The 18,604-nt window shown below is 37.9% G+C and overlaps 1 protein-coding gene across 1 annotated transcript in view; it reads right to left on the bottom strand.

Moving 5' to 3' along the window:
- Nucleotides 1-18,604, bottom strand: part of GNAT3 (G protein subunit alpha transducin 3) — a 51,581-nt gene that overhangs the window by 21,552 nt on the left and 11,425 nt on the right. The window contains exons 2-3 of the mRNA XM_062198794.1: nucleotides 9,687-9,729; nucleotides 3,487-3,628 (exon numbers count right to left, since the gene is read on the bottom strand). Of these exons, the coding sequence (XP_062054778.1) occupies nucleotides 3,487-3,628; nucleotides 9,687-9,729 (185 nt within the window). The remainder of the gene's footprint in view (nucleotides 1-3,486; nucleotides 3,629-9,686; nucleotides 9,730-18,604) is intronic.

The following is an 18,604-nucleotide window of genomic DNA, read 5'->3' as shown; positions in this document are numbered from 1 at the left end:
TGGATTCTGAGTCAGCTACATGAAACCTCTTGGCTTATCTCCCCAGGGACTCCGCATTGCTAAATCCAATGAATTTTTGAAAACTAAGCTTCTTGCTTGACCTCTCAAAGCCTTTCAACTTGCATAACCTCCCCTGGGACGACTTCTTTGGAATTCTGTGATTCCACAAACCTTGATATTCCTCTACCAAATATTCTATCATCTCTTCTTTTCCTTTCACATAACCAGGAAATGTTGGAGATACTTTAATCCTCTAACCTTGCTGCTTAATACTCATTCTCCCTACCACCTTGTCTTCTCCGTCTAAGCACTTGACTGCTGTATCTCATGTCCTTGCTGAATGTAAATTATATGCCATTGTGTAGTAGTGTGCCAACAGCATGGAGATTGAGATCTTTAGTCAAATACATCTTAGCATCAAATATACACATTTCTATATTTGACATGTACACATTGCAATTGGTTACATAGGTGACATCCCATAGAACTTCCATACTCAACATTTCCCAAGTCCAGCCACCTCGTTCTTCTCCATCCCCTTAGTGTTCCCTTTCTCAGTAATTGTGCCCACAAATAAGGTTCTAGCTACACACTTAGATATCCTGCCCTTTTGAAATAGCTGATGTTGGCCAGTGCAGTGGCTCAATAGGCTAATCCTCTGCCTGCAGCGCCGGCACACCGGGTTCTAGTCCCGGTCAGGGCACCGGATTCTGTCCCGGTTGCTCCTCTTCCTGTCCAGCTCTCTGCTATGGCCCGGGAGTGCAGTGGGGGATGGCCCAAGTCCTTGGGCCCTGCACCTGCATGGGAGACCAGGAGAAGCACCTGGCTCCTGGCTTCAGATCAGCGCGGTGCGCTGGCCACAGCAACCACCCGGGGGTGAGCCAATGGAAAAAGGAAGACCTTTCTCTCTGTCTCTCTCTCTCACTGTCCACTCTGCTTATCAGAAAAAAAAAAAAAAAAAAAAAAGAAAGAAATAGCTGATGCTTTGTATTCACTTGATCAACATCAGACTTTTCCTTCTTCCAAGGACAAGTAGGAAGTCCTTCTCAATTATTGCTGACCTCTCAGTATATTCCCTATGCCCAACCTAAAGTTTGTCACATAAGCAAGCTCATTGAAAAATATATTTTTTAATTGTGTCAGATGTGTGGGTTTCAACACAAAATTTTAGTGAGAGTTCATTAGACATGATTATTGGAAAAATAATGATATCTGTTATTTATTAGGAACTTACATTTAGCAATGCTCTGTACTTGGTGAGTTAGTGGATATCTTTGTTTCTCTGTTTATAGTTAAGGTAATTCAATGAGAAGAACACTAACGTTTGTGAATAAACTGATCTTAGAGAGGCTAAGCTGCTTGCCCAAATTTACAGAACATGTGACTAAAAAAGCTCATTTACATTTCCTATCAGGATTTTGAGTATGACAAGTTGTGTGGTGATGTGCAAATAGTTATGCAAAAGAATACACACCCACATAAAAAACAAATGAAAGTTAATCGGAATTCTGGAGGCTGCACATAGGTAGTGTTTTACAAATAATCTTTTGAATAAATAATTTAAAATAAATAGAGAGTGCATTGATCTTAAAATCAAATACTAAAGAGGCTGATTGAAACTGCCAGTGTTTGTATCATTTGAAATATGAGTTATGCAGTGCTTGACAGCCGTCACATTGTTCTGATATTTGAGGACATGGGTAATCCTGAAGTGTCATGACAATTGCTTAACGCTGCTTGAGCTAATGTGTTTACACCTCTCAATGTACACTTTGAGTAAGTTGTGCTCGTTTTTATTTTCTTGTTGGCATAGTGGCGATGATAGGTACATTATTATTTTTATTCCACATGTATGTTAGATCATTAAGACTCTCAACCAACAGATTTTAGTTCTTTAGTGCTGTTGTTACTGATTTGAAAACTGCATGAAACATGTGATGTATGTAAATCAACACATAAGGTTGACACTCCAACTTCCTTGATGCAAATACATGGAAGATTGCATGTACATATTCTAGCACCATTAAATCATTCTGATTTCAGAAGGCACACCTATTTCAATAACTACTAGTGCCAAGAAGAAAAAAATAAAATTTCCTAATCATTTTTAAAAAATCCATACATAGAGATAAAGCCAAAAAATGTGGTTTTTGCCCTAAATGCTAGCTACACATTAGAAGCAAACTTACCTCATTTAGGCCTTACTTTTCTTATCTTTAAATTAAGGGAATTGTACCAGGTTGTCTCTTAAGAGCCAATTTAAAGTCCTGGGTTCCTAGGATTAGCAGGAGTCAGAGAGATAACTGAACTACCCTTAAATAACACGATCACTTAGAGGTTGATAAAGGATGGATGATGTTGGAATTCAGCTCCTCCAAGCTCCTCCTTTACCCAGAGCCAGAGAAGCAGGTAACTTCCTGGGGTCAGTTCTGGGGAAAGCTAGACATGGAAGGGGAGTCCTAGAATCCTGGCTCTGGGCTTACAAATCATCTGCCCTGAGGGTTTGCTTATCTACTCCTTGTTCTCTGCAGAAAAATGACAGGAGGAAAGTGGATTTATTTTTTCCTTTCAAGTTGGCAACATGGAAAAGGCATTTTTCTTTTCATCCTAATGACCTCCAATGATCATGTATAGTCTCTCACCTGAACATGCAGGGGAGAGAAAGGAGAGGCAGGAGGTCAAAGTTGTTTTCTTCTCTGTGCTTACTGCATTGTGTTTTTGTTTAATGTTCCTCTAACAAGGTATCTAAGAACTGTGCTGGGAACAGTTCAGCTGCATCTCTGGAGGTAGCCAGCTGCTTCTGGAAGGGACCTATGAAAGTGGGTGAGTTCTTCCTGTGCATTGTGTTGGTACTCTCTTTTGTGGGTGGGGTGGACTATTGTTCTTTGGGAGTAACATCATATGTTCATTCACCAACAAAAATAGCATTTTATATTTGCATACGCATGGTTTTAAAATAAGTGTGTTTACAATACATTCTAATGTAAAATAATCATACTACAAAATGTATAATGGAACAAAAATGAATTTGTTTATATGCTATCTTATAAGCAAAACTATGACTACTTGAGTTTATTTGATGCACAGATATTTCAGTTATTCACACAACTTTGAATTCTTTTTTAAAATTGTTAGCATTATAAAATAATCATTTTCCTATTGCCACATAGCCCTTGTAATTATCATAGAATATTAATGATAATTATAGGGTAAAAATTTTTAAGTTTCCGTGAAATGACAATTAGGTTAAGAAAATAAATGTAGAGTATTTCAGATTATGTTTTATGTAACAAACTCATTTGTAATTTAGCAATCATAAACAATATTTTTCTTATAGTGTTGTATTGGTTATTAGGCTTGATCCTTAGGATAACAAATAATTACTAAAGTATTCTTGTAGATTAGTATAACAAACTTATTAAGTCCTACTCTTGCTGGCTCAGACTCCTTTGCAGGATCTGTAATGACCATTATTTGCATACTTACTGCACTTCTGGGATTTACATAATCAATCCCCAGGGTCCTCATAGCTTTCACAATAGCTAGGATGGATTGCAAGGTGTTGCTGTAAATGACTGCTCTGAACTCCATGCATTCTTGTGCAGTGTAGCCATTCTTGTGGATGATCCTATAATTGAAACATGGAAAGCTTTTGTAAATTGAACAGTTGATTGTTCTACTAAAACACTGCAACCACAAACTGCTGGAATACAATTACAGTGTATCTTCATTTAAAAAGGAAGAATTCTGACTACATATATATGTTAAATCTGACCAATTTATGCCTTTGAAAGTTTATTAATCCATGTCTTTTCGTAATATTTCCTTTTTCTGTACCAGCCATGACAAATATGAAGAAATTTGTTTGCAAAAAAAAAAAAAAAAGCTTTCTAAAATCATGAACATTTTACTTAGAAAGTTGATTTTTTCTCAACAGGAGAAAAATTATGGAGTTCTGAAATTTTCTGTTTTTTACCCCATGATGCCTAGAGGAAGTGAAGTCATTTAGTAAAACATTCTTGTCTTTTCCTATCACTTAAGGCACACTGGAAAATAGGAGTGTCTGCTTTCTATTTACAGCTTTAACAAAGGCACTTTTTTCCTGCAGGTAATTGCACTCTGTTAAATCCCTTGTCACTTCTCCATCTGTGTACGTGCCACTGAGTTCTCAAAGTTGAAATGACCAGACATTCTATTTGGCTGAACTCTTCTCTTCCTTCCACTCATTCAGGCAGAAAAAGTCAAGGTTTTACTAGTAGTTTTGGAATAATAGCTCAAAATAGATTTATGTATTATAAACTAATATTTGCTTGTGCCAACTATAGTTTTTGCTTCTGTATTACATAATATGTTCCTGTTCCTTTCTACTGTTACTGCTTGTTGATTTTGCAATGCTTTCTGTTCATTTTTGAATGCAATATTTCTAAAGATTTGTGTTGCATCTATGCACATAGAAGCTTTGCTGAAGGGGAAAAAGCATAAGTGCTTTTTAATGTCTTTGACAAAATTATAACCTTCAAACACAAGGCTTTGGAACTAAAAAGAGTAAAGGCAGTGTCTGTATTTATGTTTTTTAAAAGTAAATTTATTTGAAAGGGAGAGAGACAGAGAGAGAGCCAAGAACTCAATCCAGGTCTCCCACTGGTAGAGCAGGGACCAAAGTACTTGAGGGGTCACCTGCTGTCTCCCATGGTGCAAGTTTACAGGAAGCTAGAACTTGGTGCAGATCTGGGACTTGAATTGATGTAGACATCGAAGTGCAGTCTTGACTTGTAATGGTCACCCCTATTTATTTCTTAATTGACTCATATTTGACTAGCAATAATTGCCATACTTCTATGTTAAAACTGGCCAATATTTGTCTTGCTGCATTAAACAATTAAATAGCTTAAATAAATAAGTAAAGCAGACAATTAATTAAACGCTATAGAAAGCACAATAAAATATCTCGAGGGTTGACTAGGAATAAATTCTTTAAGGAAATTTCAACTCTGTCTAAATTTGAAATTGGAACATTATTTTAATTATGAAGTTAAAGTGGCAGTTACAAATAGGTGTGGCATGTTTGGCTATTCTTGCTTAAACAAGTTCTAATAGCTGTTCTCATCAGTGGGAGAGGAAACATCTATCACAAAGCAAAATGATAACATCAGAATTTACAAGTCTAGTTGAAGTTGGATGTTAAGCAACATGTTTTTCCTAGGAGCTGCATTAGTACACGTCTGTGTGAAAGAGTGCTCTACTGACGAGTCGGTTCCTAAGTCTGCTCACAGTAATAGGCTTTACTGGACATTTTCTATAACTCGCTATACTATAACACACTAAAGAGAATGGATGAATTATGTGTCTCTCCTCCTTGGAAATAAGTAGACTGCAGCTCCGCAGTAGCCAATAGCCACAGTGATTAAAGGTAGATTAAATTAAAAATTCCAGTTCCTCAATCACGCTAGCCATCTTTCCAATGGCTGTTAGAGCCCACTTGTGTCTAGGAGCTACATATTGGAGAGCACAGGCACAGAAGCTGCCTGTTATTGTGCATGATTCTATTGGAGAGCCCGGGTTTTGGGAAGGAAGAATATATAAACAAGTTTTGGTGCAGCATACCAATGCGTGACGACAACATAGGTATGTATGGAAAGATAGAGATAAAAAGAAGAAGTGATAAACCATTAGGTGTGGATGTGAGGTATTAGGGAAACCTCCCAGGAGAAGTCACAATTAGATGGTTTCTAAAGCATCAATAGTTATTCCCAATTTGCGAAAAGGAAGAACATCCCAGGCAGACTGATTAGAATATATAAATATGAGCTTGCAACAATCAAGCTTTCAGTATGTGCCAAGAACTGTGGTGAGGGCTTTATGTGTCTTCTTATTTCCTACATTGAAATTGCCACCTACATTTTATAGGCAGGAAATATAGGCATAGATAAATTAAGTACATAGTCCCAATTTATTCAACAGACAGGCAGACAGAGGGAGTGGGAGCTCCCATCCACTGGTTCATTCCCCAAATGCATGCAACAGCAAGGCCTTGAAGCCAGCAGCTGGGAACACAATCCAAAAGGGCAGGCTGTGTGGATAACACAGTGGCAGGCAGAACAGGGAAATAGAAACTACTTAAGATAAGTAATCTGGATCAGAAATAATGAGCTTTGGAACTATGGCAGTGAAAATGCAGATAAATGATGTGTTTGTAGATAAATTGTGTAGATGTGGCATGACTTGGTGAGAGTGAGAGCTCAATGTGGCCACATGAGATTGATTGCTTTGAAGGCTGCTGGTGTAGCTGTAATTTGTTTATGGGAATTAGAGACAAGTTTAATGTTCTTTATTCGATTTGTTTCTAGCCAGAGAATGTAGAGGTAGATGGATTTACTCCTCCAGATTAGGTAAAGTGTCTGAGTTTCAAAGAAATATTCTGGGATGGTCCTCTTGCAGATGCAAGAGAAAAACCACGGGACCTCAGGAGCTATAATTTTATGGATGTGCACAGAGAAAGAGGAAGGAAGAGCACGTGGTACATTAGAGATGTCAATTTTGGGGATGCAACCTGAGGACAGAAGAGGTGGAACAGAACCAGGAAAGATAGTTCTCCTAGAAGATGTGGAACAGCTTTAAAAGGGAAAAGACCAATGGTATCAAATAGAATTAAAATAAGGCAATAAGAATGCTGCACAGGACAGATGTTAGGCCTGGAAGTTAAGAAGCAACTGGGGATGCTCGCATCACATATGGGAGTGCTTGGGTTTGAGTCTTGATTCTGATCCCGATTCCAGCTTCCTGATAATGCACACATAGTGTAAGGCAGCAGTCAATGGCCTAAGTATTTGGGTTCCTGCCATGTACATGGGATATTGGACTGATTTCCCAGCTCATGGCTTCGGTCAGCAAATATGAGCTCACTTTATCTGTCCCTCCCTCTGTCTTTCTCTCTGCCTTTCAAATAAATAAAATCATAAAAAAAAAAAAAAAAAAAAAAAAAAAAACAACTAGTCCAACACCCAGCATTCTGCTTCTGATCCAGCTTTCCTCTAATATACCTGGTAGGCAGCAGGCTCAAGAGCTTATGTTCCTGTTAAGGGTGAGGGATGCCCAGATGGAGTTTCAGGCTTCTGGCTTTGGCCTGTTCTGTCCCTGGCTATTGTGCGCATTTAGGAAGTAAACCAGTGGGTAGAAGATCGCTCTCTCTCCCCCTCTCTTTCTCTGTGTCACTCCGACTTTCAAATAAAGAAATATTTTAAAAAGATACTACCTTCTTAGAAAGTGATATAAATATCTTTGCTCATAAATTTTCATGTTTTATATATTTGGATGTTATTATTTTCATGTTTGCATATTTTTAAATTACTGAGTTATGGAAAATTCTGAGATATATGTAGAAAATCAGTAATTATGATTTTCCCAGTTCACTGTGTATATTGAAAAACTATAAATTTCATGTATTAAATAATTTTACAAGTAGTGATAAGAAACTCATTTTTCAAAATGTCATCTTACTAGGTAATATTTTTATTTTAAACATTTTTATTTATTTGTATCTTATTTGAAAGGCAAGAGAGACAGAGTGAGAGAGTGACAGCGAGAAGAGAACTCTTCCATCTGCTAGTTCACTCTCCAATACTCACAACAGTGAAGCCTGGACTAGGCAGAGGCCAGGAGCCTGGCGCGCAACCCAGGCCTCCCACATGGGTGGTAGGGAGCCACCTATTTGAGGCATCACTGCTGCCTACCAGGGTCTACTTTAGCAAGACTAGGACTATATCCTGCTCTTTAATATGGGATATCGGTGTCCCAAGTGGCATCTTAACACATATGCCAGCCCTTGAGTAATATTATTATTATTATTATTATTATTATTATTATTATTATTTTGACAGGCAGAGTGGATAGTGAGAGAGAGAGACAGAGAGAAAGGTCTTCCTTTTTCCATTGGTTCACCCTCCAATGGCCGCTGCGGCCAGCGCATCGCGCTGATCCGAAGGCAGGAGCCAGGTGCTTCTCCTGGTCTCCCATGCAGGTGCAGGGCCCAAGGACTTGGGCCATCCTCCACTGCCTTCCCGGGCCATAGCAGAGAGCTGGCCTGGAAGAGGGGCAACCGGGATAGAATCCGGCGCCCCAACTGGGACTAGAACCCGGTGTGCCGGCACCGCAAGGCAGAGGATTAGCCTGTTAAGCCACGGCGCCAGCCGAGTAATATCATTTTAAAATTAGTTTGCTAATTTACTGGTATGAAAAACAGATCATTATTGATTTAATTTTTATATTTCATAAATAGTGCAATTAAACTAAAATATGTTTTATTTATCCATTTAATTTTGTCTTTTGTGAACTGTTAATTGTTTCCTTTTTTAAGATTTATTTATTTATTTGAAAGGCAGAGTTACAGAGAGAGGTAGAGAGAGAGAGAGAGAGAGAGAGAGATCGTCTATCTGCTGGTTCACTCCCCTGATGGCCTCAATGGTTGGAAGTGAGCCAATCTGAAGCCAGGAGCCTCCTCTGGGGCTGCCATGGGGATGCAGAGGCCCAAGGAAGTGGGGCCATCTTCTAGTGCTTTCCCAGGCCATAGCTGAGAGCTGGATTGGAAGTGGAGCAGCCAGGACTTAAACCAGCGCCCATATGGGATGCTGGCACTACAGGCAGCAGCTTTAACCGCTACACCACAGCACTGAACCCTGTTTATTGTTTCTTTCCATTTGTTGTATTGGGTAGCTTATTGTTTTAGTTAAAAGTCTAAAGAACTTTCTATATTAAAGTAGTCAGTTATTTAGCTATCTATCATGTTTATTAGTTTTTTCTTGTTTTTAGAAATTCCATTTGTGATTTAATAAATTACAAGTTTTCCTTTTTTATACAGCCTATAACTGATTTTGTTTTACTTCATTGAAGGTCATAGAAAATAGAGAGGTCAAAAATGATAATAGAGACCAAATCATGGTTTAGATGTTAAACCGAACACTGCTGTTCAACTGGGACTTTTCCTCATTTAATACATCCAAAGCACATAATGAAAAGTATTTCTTCTTTTCTTCTGCTTCTGCTTCTTCTGCTTCTTTAACAATTGTCTTTTAATTTTTTCTGTTATTGAGAGAGCCATGAAGTTTCATCCATGCACCTCCACCTATTAATCCTCATTTTATTAACTTAGATATTAGTGAATTACAGTACTTCGGTCTTCATCATTTTCTTACTAAGACATTCAGGTCTAGCTATTTCATAAAAATCAAAAAGTAGAGAAGATCATACAGTGACATTGAAATCCATGGTGGTGATCATTTAAAATATGCTTTCTGTTCCCAAGGTAGGCTAAATATCAATGAAGTTCAAACTTGTATTTTCTCAAAAATTCAAATGCCTCACCGAGTGACACGTTTTGAAATGTTTCATGGGTTTTGCCCATAGTATTGCAATCCTAGATCATTCCCAGCTCACTGTAATTACAATACAGCTGCTTTTCCTGTTTTTCCCGTTGAGAGGCAACATTTAGAGGATAAACGCAAGTTACCCTATTCCCTGTCTGCACTGCTTTCTACGGAAGGTCAGAGGAAATATCTGCACAGCCCTGTGACAGCCCTGCCACTGCTTGTGATTCAGAAGACTCCACCACGCAGCACTGTGGACAACATTTAAGTCTGGTCAACCACATGGACAGACATCTCATACGAAGCATCTGAGAGTTGTGCACCTACTTCATTTGCTTAACGATAGTACTTTTTCCAGATTCCCCTGCACCTGCAACAGAAAGAGGGAACTGTTAGCCACGGACACAGGACATCTGTATAGATACTAAATCCTGACCATCAGTTGCTTATGGGTAAAGCTCTAACAGATGCCTCTCCGAGTGTTTCTTCTAAAGCAAGTAGCATATACCATCCGAGAAAACTGTGTGACTGCATTTGAGCATAATTCAGATAGCTTCCAGCTTAGCAAGCCAAGAAAGTGGTGCCCATTTTCACAACCTCTTACTTTCTCAGAATATCTTCTCATATATTCTATTTGGTTGAATGGTGAAAGAAAAATATTAGACAATAATTTTTTATTTACAGAATGATTTAAATTCTATTCTGACTGAGGGGTGGGCTCTTGTCGACAGCTCTATGCATTCTTTTGTGCACTGGTACAATCCCTTCTCTTTAAACGAAGAAAGGTTGTAATAACAGTAAGCAAACCTAGGGAACCTGTGGGGTGAGTTGATCTGGGAGTGACTCAGATGGGTTTCCCTGCCTGGCTGCAGGGTGTGATGGTGGTGGCAGATGTGACGGGGAAGGAGCTGGTAGTGACACCACAGAGAAACATTGGCATTTCTCCAGAACACTTACTACAGGTGACTCTATAACATTTAAAACTATGTTGGCTGGCGATGTGGCTCACTAGGCTAATCCTCCTCCTGCGGCGCCAGCACCCCAGGTTCTGGTCCTGATTGGGGCACCGGATTCTATCCCGGTTGCTCCTCTTCCAGTCCAGCTCTCTGCTATGGCCCGGGAAGGCAGTGGAGGATGGCCCAAGTGCTTGGGCCCTGCACCCACATGGGAGACCAGGAGAAGCACCTGGCTCCTGCCTTCGGATCAGTGTGGTGCGCCGGCCGCAGCAAGCCGGCCGCAAGCGGCCATTGGGGGGTGAACCAATGAAAAAAGGAAGACCTTTCTCTCTCTCTCTCTCACTAACTCTGCCTGTCAAAACAAACAAACAACAAACAAACAAAAAATTATTTTGCTGTCAAGCCAACTCTGCAAACATGATGTCGAGGAATAAGAAATGTGGATAATTCTTAAAAGATAAGATACAGACCTTAAATGAAAGATCAGTGGTTGTTTCAGGCTGTCTCAATGCCTTTTCAGGGTATTTTTTGAATCTGTTTTGCCATTAAGGAATTTTTTTTTTTGAAAAATGAAAACCAAGAAGTGCTAATAAAAGGGTGAATTGAAGTTTGGCTTTGCCCTACTCCCCTACTCCCCTGTGTATGTGTGTGTGCACTCACGAAGGACTTCAGCAAGTCCTTTAACATTTTATTTCCTCATTTATGAGGATACTTCAAAAAGTTCATGGAAATGTAATTAAAGATTTTTTTTGTGAAAAAATTTTAAAATCCACACATAACTTTTTTTTTAAATTTTATTTGACAGGTAGATTTATAGACAGTGAGAGAGAGAGAGAGAGAGAGAGAGACAGAGAGAAAGGTCTTCCTTCTATTGGTTCACCCACCAAATGGCTGCCACGGCCGGAGCTACACCGATCTGAAGCTAGGAGCCAGGTGCTTCCTCCTGGTCTCCCATGCAGGTACAGGACCCAAGCACTTGGGCCATCCTCCACTGCCTTCCTGGGCCACAGCAGAGAGCTGGACTGGAAGAGGAGCAATTGGGACTCGAACCCAGTGCCCATATGGGATGCCAGTGCCACAGGTGGAGGATTAGCCAAATGAGCCACAATGCCAGGCCCCACACATAACTTTTTCACAACATACATTTTATATGAATATTTGAAAAATCTATATAAACTTAGAATGTTTATCTCAGAAGATAATTAGAAGACTATATTAACTCAGCAAGCATGAAATTCTTTGCAAACCATGGAACAAACATAGAGCAATGTCATCTGAGATTTCAAGAATCTCAGAAGCAGAGAACAATCTAATATCCTATTATAAATACTCCATATGTATTTAGCAAACATTTGGAGCATTTGTATGTCTATGTGGACAAAGAATGCCAACTTACTGACTCTTATACCATAATTTATCAAAATTATTTTGAAATATTTATAAATAAACATATATAAACTAAAACTCTAAAATTGTAGAGGAAATACATAGATTAGAAAAAAATCTTCACAGCCTTGAACTAGTTTAAAAAATCTAGTAGATAATATATAAACCAATGAAAAGTAAAATTTAGATTAATGGAACCCAGTCGAGGTTAGGAGTAGAAAGCAGCAAACCCCTGACTAGGAAGAAATATTCCCAATATGCTTGGCAGACTTAAGATAAGCAACCAGCAACCTGAGTGTAAAAGGACTCAAGAGAGTTAAGGCAAAGATATCTAAAATGATTGAGAATATGGGATATTCGTAAGAAAAAAAAATCTAAAAATGACTATGACTTGAGAATGAAAATAAGAGGTGATTAATACTTCTGCAATATTAGCCGGCGCCGCGGCTCACTAGGCTAATCCTCCGCCTTTCGGCTCCGGCACACCAGGTTCTAGTCCCGGTCGGGGCACCGATCCTGTCCCGGTTGCCCCTCTTCCAGGCCAGCTCTCTGCTGTGGCCAGGGAGTGCAGTGGAGGATGGCCCAAGTCCTTGGGCCCTGCACCCCATGGGAGACCAAGAGAAGCACCTGGCTCCTGCCATCAGATCAGCGCGGTGCGCCGGCCGCAGCGCACCAACCGCGGCGGCCATTGGAGGGTGAACCAACAGCAAAAGGAAGCCCTTTCTCTCTGTCTCTCTCTCACTGTCCACTCTGCCTGTCAAAAATTAAAAACAACAACAACAACAACAAAAAAAACAAAACAAAACAAAACTTCTGCAATACATAGGCTGTGGGCAGAACATAGAAACAAACTAGAAATTTTACTTATTACTATGATTTGCATATGGTTTATCATGTCTGAAACCCATGCTGAAATATCCCCATTATGAGATATTAAGAGGAGGTCTGGGCTCTTCTCTCGTGAATGAGCAGATCAATTCATGCAATTAAAGGATTAATGGGTTAATGGTTCATCTCAAAAGTCTCTCTGCTTCTCAAACAAATAATTCAACAACAACAACAAAAAGTATGAGTGTACTATTAAAGCAAATGTGTCTGGGTCTTTTGGGTCTTGACCAGAAAAGTGAGTCGAAAGAAACTTTTTCTTCTTTAAAATTGTGGTATTGTGCCATTAACAAGAGAAAATGAACCACTTGTTTATGAATCTTAGACATACAGGGAAGAGAGGAGGAAAAGGAATCCAGACCACTTTCTGACCTTTGGAAATTCTTGTGTTATAGACAGAAGGGAAGCAGGGTATCATCAAAAGTTGAGGAATTCTGGTAATATAAATTAGATCTTAAAAGTTTGAGATAAAATCACCAGTAAATCTCTAAAGAGGAAAAGTCAACATTTTATAATTCTATGAGAACATGTCTTCCATGAATGTATATCTTCTGGATCTCACATACATACGTTATTGAGCTATATGGACCAACAGCCTGATCTAAAAAGCCAGTGAATATATTTTTCATCCACTGATACTAATTTCTGTGTCTCTAGGGGAAGCAAAGGGCTTACTCTGTTACTGGCAGTTCTATTAATTGGGTCATAGAGCATATTCGAAGACTCAGTGTGCCTGCCAATTCTGGACAGATTTCAAAGTTACACAACTAAAGCAATTTCCAGACTTCCTATGGAAAATTCAACTTCCAGAAAACTAACATAGAAGTACCCCTTACCAGTACAGAAGTCCACTTACTTGTTTTACCAAAATTAGGATTTCATGCAAGCAAAAGTAATATGACTTTTGGTAACTCCAAATCTCAGAATTCCATTTGAATTATATTCAAGCATATTTTGAATCAGAGCAGCCTGTCCATTTATTTCAGTTTTTAGCCCCTGTCACCTATTTGATTTTTTTCCCCAATCTACCTTCACTTTTTTACCTAGCACTTCTTCTAGATACTTACACATTATTCATATAATTTTTTTTTCTCATTTGTCTCCGTCACTGCAAGGTAAATCCCAAAGGGCAAGGGTCCTTGTTTTGATCACTGATATATACAAAGCACCTAGGACTTTGCCTAACTCATAAGGGAATCTCAATAAAACAAATGAATTTAAATGCACACTTTAAAAGTAAAATTTTGCTTTTTGTGTTATGTGTCACAATTTTCTTATACAAATATTACTGTAAAGGGAAGGTGTTTGGCCTCATTGTTGGAATGCCAGGTAGACATCCATAGCCCACAACGGAGTGGCTGGGTCGGAGTCCCAGCTTCACTCCTTCGAATTTCCCGCAAATATGTATACTGGAAGTCAGAAGTAGTAGTCTCTGCTGCCCACTTACGAGTCCTGGATTGAGTTCATGGCTCCCAGGTTCATCGCCAGCCCAACCCCAGCCATTGTAAGCCTTCGCAAAGTTAACCAGATGATAGGAAATCTATGTCTGTCTCTTTGCCTCTTAGTAAATAAATTTTTAAAAATTTTCAAGAAGAAATATTACCATATAATTTACTATTTTCTCTCAAGCCTTGATGAACATAAATAGCTACATTTATAATTAATGTTATTTAGCAGCAAATGGAAATGTGTCTGGTTCTGGCAGTTGTCTAAAACAGCTGCCCCACTCCACGTGATACTGAAAAAATGAGTGTGAAACTGTAGGAAACAGTGTGTCATTTCCTGGTGAAAATATATCAGGGTTCTTCTAGAATCACATGGAAAATGTAAATTTTGAAAAACTTTGCATGGATTTCAAAAGTTTTTGCAACAAAATCAATTTTTAATACAATGCTTCCATGAATTTTTTGAATTACCTAAAACTCCAGAATACTTCTCATTGTAACTTTATCCTAGTGTGCTCTGTAGCACAGATTGTAAAATTTGAAAACAAAATTGATGAAGGCTAAATTGAACCAAAACGTTTTGAAAATACTTTTTCTTAGACAATATAATCAAACACAAACTGACAGATAGGACAGGCCCATTCATTTAATTGTGGCTGTTGTGCCCAAAATGAACCATTTGAGAATAAAATAAAATCATATTAGAATATCACCTCACCTATTTTCAGAAGACAAATGCCTATACTCTTCTGCATGGCTGAGAGATATTTGTTTGCAAGAGTGGCAAGAGTGCATTAAAACTGCTTTGCAAAAACATTAGTTCATGCTTCAAGGAAATTGCAATTTGTTCTAGTATGTGTGCATCACTTTAAGTGGGAAGTTATGCAGAAAGATTTTAGAACTATCCTTGATCAATTTTGTTTCAAAATCTCTGACAATACAAGTGAATATCAGAAATTAAAGTCTCTTCCTATTTAGGTGACAGATTTTGAGAGTATTTCACTTCTCTAATTTTTAAAAATTTTCATTTTATTAAAATTTACAGAATTATAGGAGTATTAGTGGAAAGTCAATAAACCCAGTAGGAACTGCAGAAATTGACCATGCAAGTGTATTTAGTGTTGTATTCTGTTGAATCAGAGCAGAAATGTTGGGGAAAATACTGTGACAAAAACTTGAGAATGGAAAAAAAAGGCTCATTTTGGAAACCAATTGACTTTCCTTAAAAATGTAAAAAAGGCCTGCACCGTGGCTTAACAGGCTAATCCTCTGCCTTGCGGTGCCGGCACACCGGGTTCTAGTACCGGTTGGGGCGCTGGATTCTATCCCGGTTGCCCCTCTTCCAGGCCAGCTCTCTGCTATGGCCCAGGAAGGCAGTGGAGGATGGCCCAAGTCCTTGGGCCCTGCACCCCCATGGGAGACCAGGAGAAGCACCTGGCTCCTGGCTTCAGATCAGCGCAGTGCGCCGGCCGCAGCGGCCATTGGAGGGTGAAGCAGCGGCAAAAAGGAAGACCTTTCTCTCTGTCTCTCTCTCTCACTATCCACTCTGCCTGTCCAAAAAAAAAAAAAAATAGAAAGACCCACCTCAAGTGCACATGTGAATACAGAATGTTTCCTTGGAGGCTGGGCGCCATAGGAAGGATAGAGGAAGTATAGATTAAAAACAGGGGATCTGGGTGTGGCTTGTTGACTGTGACAAATATGTCACTCTAATATAAAATAATAATAGAAGAAACTGAGTGCGGAGTATATAAAACTCTTTAAATCACTTCACAATTTTTGTTTTGTAAGTCTAAAACTATTCTGTAACAAAAAGTTTACAATGCTATACTCTGTGATGTTTACAATGATGTGAAAATAACTGAAACTGTTTTTATTTAAAATAATTATATACCTTTATAATATTGAGAAAAACTCAGTTAAGAGTTTTCCAGAATTACCAGCATGTTTTTCATGGGCAAATTTTGTATCAACTAAGAACCACTGTTGGGAGAATAATAATTTAAAAAAAAAAAAACACCTCAACCAAATTGCATCTTATTCACACTGTATTATTTAGTCAAAAACTTATCATAAATTGGGAGAAAAATGGCTTTTAGACTATGTCAGAACATTAATGTACATTCAGAATATGAGTCATAAATACAGCTGTTCCCTGTGATCTGTGAGAAATTGGTTCTAGGACTCCTGCAGATACTGAACTCTGTGAATTCTTAAGTATGTTACATAAAATGTCATAGTGTTTAAATATCCTATGCACACCTTCCTGTATACCTTAAATCATCTCTAGATTAATTATAACATGTAATGCAATGCAAATGCTAGGTATATAGTCACTATGTTCCATTATTTAGGGAATAATGACAAGGAAATAAAGCTTATACATATTCAGTACAGATGCAAAATTTTTCAAATATTTCTGGTGCATAGATGGTTGAATCCATGGATGTGGAACCTCAGACAGAGGTTTACTATATGGTTGACTGGTAATCACACTGATGACATCAGGACCTGGCATTGAAAAATTATTTCTGAGGGCAGAAAGTGTGTTGTGATATACTTGTTCTTTGTAATTTAGCTGGTGATTCATGATGTGTCTAAGGTTGAACACAATACTTAGTCTTTAAAAAATAATGAGTGATTTTTAATGAAACTACACATTACAATGAATATTTGTCCTTAAGAGTTTTTTTTTTTTTTTTTTTTTTTTTTTTTTTTACAAAGACACTTTATAATGTATCTGGAACATCCCTGGCCTATGCATTGACATCAGTGTTCAAGGGAAAGCTCCAGAACGGTGAACTATGCCATTAACAAGAACCTATCTAAAAATCTATTTTATCATTAGGGGCCCTGTTGCAAAGTTATTTCAGAAGTAAATGACTGAATTCCATTCTCAGACTGATTCACAGTAGCCATTCCATTTCTGTAAGATGAGACCATGTCACAGAGCCAAATATGCACATTGCACCAGCATGTTCACATATGCTGCGAGTTTCCTGAAATAATCTCTCTCTTCCAAATTGTGGTCATTACTGACATTATTTTCTGGGTCTGAGACTTCCAAGGAATTTTGACAAGGTTGTTTCAAAGTGGTAGATGTTGTGTACTTTAGTACTTATAAGCTGTTTTATTTTCAATAAGAATAAATTAAGGATTTTGTTCACATTTTTATTTGTAAATATCAAGAAACAATGGTAAAGCTGCCCAATAGTTACACCTGGAACTGAATTTTGACTGAACACACAAAAGGCTTAATTGTTCATTTGGTACATACAAGTGTTAAAACAGGTAACATGAGATTAAAGCCTTTAATTTGTAATCATACCCGAGATAATTTTGCAGGACATGTTGAAATCACAGAATTGTACATTGGAAAGAGACCTTAGAAATAAGTCAACTGTGCATAGCCTTTCATACTATGCACAAAAGAGTCCAGCAAAGATTATAATAATCATCCTAAATTCCAGATTCATCTTCACACAAAGAAACTACATCTCCTGACTTCCAAATTAATACTATGTTATATTACTTTCTTTTTAGGTATGCACTAATAATGTCAATATTAAAATGGTTTCAACATTTATTTTAAAATTCTTGGGATGCACTTTTTTAAAAATTATTATGAAACAGTACACTGTCATAGATGTACTGGTATCCTGGTGTCAATTTATCATCCATTGGTAAACTGTTGTAATGAAGAATTTTTAGCATTGACTTTTTTTGAACCTATTTAATTTTTTTCTACTCATTATTCCTCCTCCTTATAGAGCAATAGTAAAATTCCCTCTCTCTTACATTCAGAGGCCTTTCAAATAGTCTGTTCTCATGGTGGGAAAATGGAATAGACAAGCTCAGGTTTTGTGAATAAATAGATATGGGCTTGCACTAATTTGTGACTTTCAGTAGGTGTCTTGATTAATCTCTCTGAGTGTCAGTTTCATCTTTTATAAAATTTGGCTATTAATATCTACCTCATAGGGCTTTGAAGATTAAATTACAGGTATAAATTACCTAGAACATATTCTAAACTAAAATATGGTTATAGTGATCTTGCAACATTTTCTGTTATCTGAAGAATGTGCTCATGTCTTTTTAAAGAAACTGTTCAAGTATAATATGTTCCATTCTTTTAATTCTTATATGTGGAATATGATATTAAAAATTTTATCCCCTGTATCACATCTCTTGTAGGAATCAATGTTCTTCTGAAATACTGTCTTCTTGTGCTTTAGTTTTTAGATTTATGAACTGCACTGATGTTCTGATACAAGAGGATCAGGATGCAATCTCGGTTTGCATGTTTTTACACAGAATACTCTTCTTGATAGAGACCATGGCTAGTTTGCCTTCTTTGTTTTTGACTTTGTAGTTTTATCACATTTTTTAAAATCTACATTGAACTTGCAGCACTTAAATTTGTTCTACTTTTTTCACATTTATGTATATAATTGATCATGGACCTGAAAAAAGATATTTATTAAATTATATTTTGTCTTTTTGGGGCAAGTGTTTCTGCCAGTTGACTTCATGTTGCCACTCTGTCCTTCTAGAATAATCTTACTCAACTTTG

The sequence above is a fragment of the Lepus europaeus genome, chromosome 1, assembly GCF_033115175.1.
Source record: "Lepus europaeus isolate LE1 chromosome 1, mLepTim1.pri, whole genome shotgun sequence".
Taxonomy (NCBI): Eukaryota; Metazoa; Chordata; class Mammalia; order Lagomorpha; family Leporidae; genus Lepus; species Lepus europaeus.
Note: the sequence above shows the minus strand (reverse complement) of the source record. Positions and strands in the feature narration are given on the sequence as shown.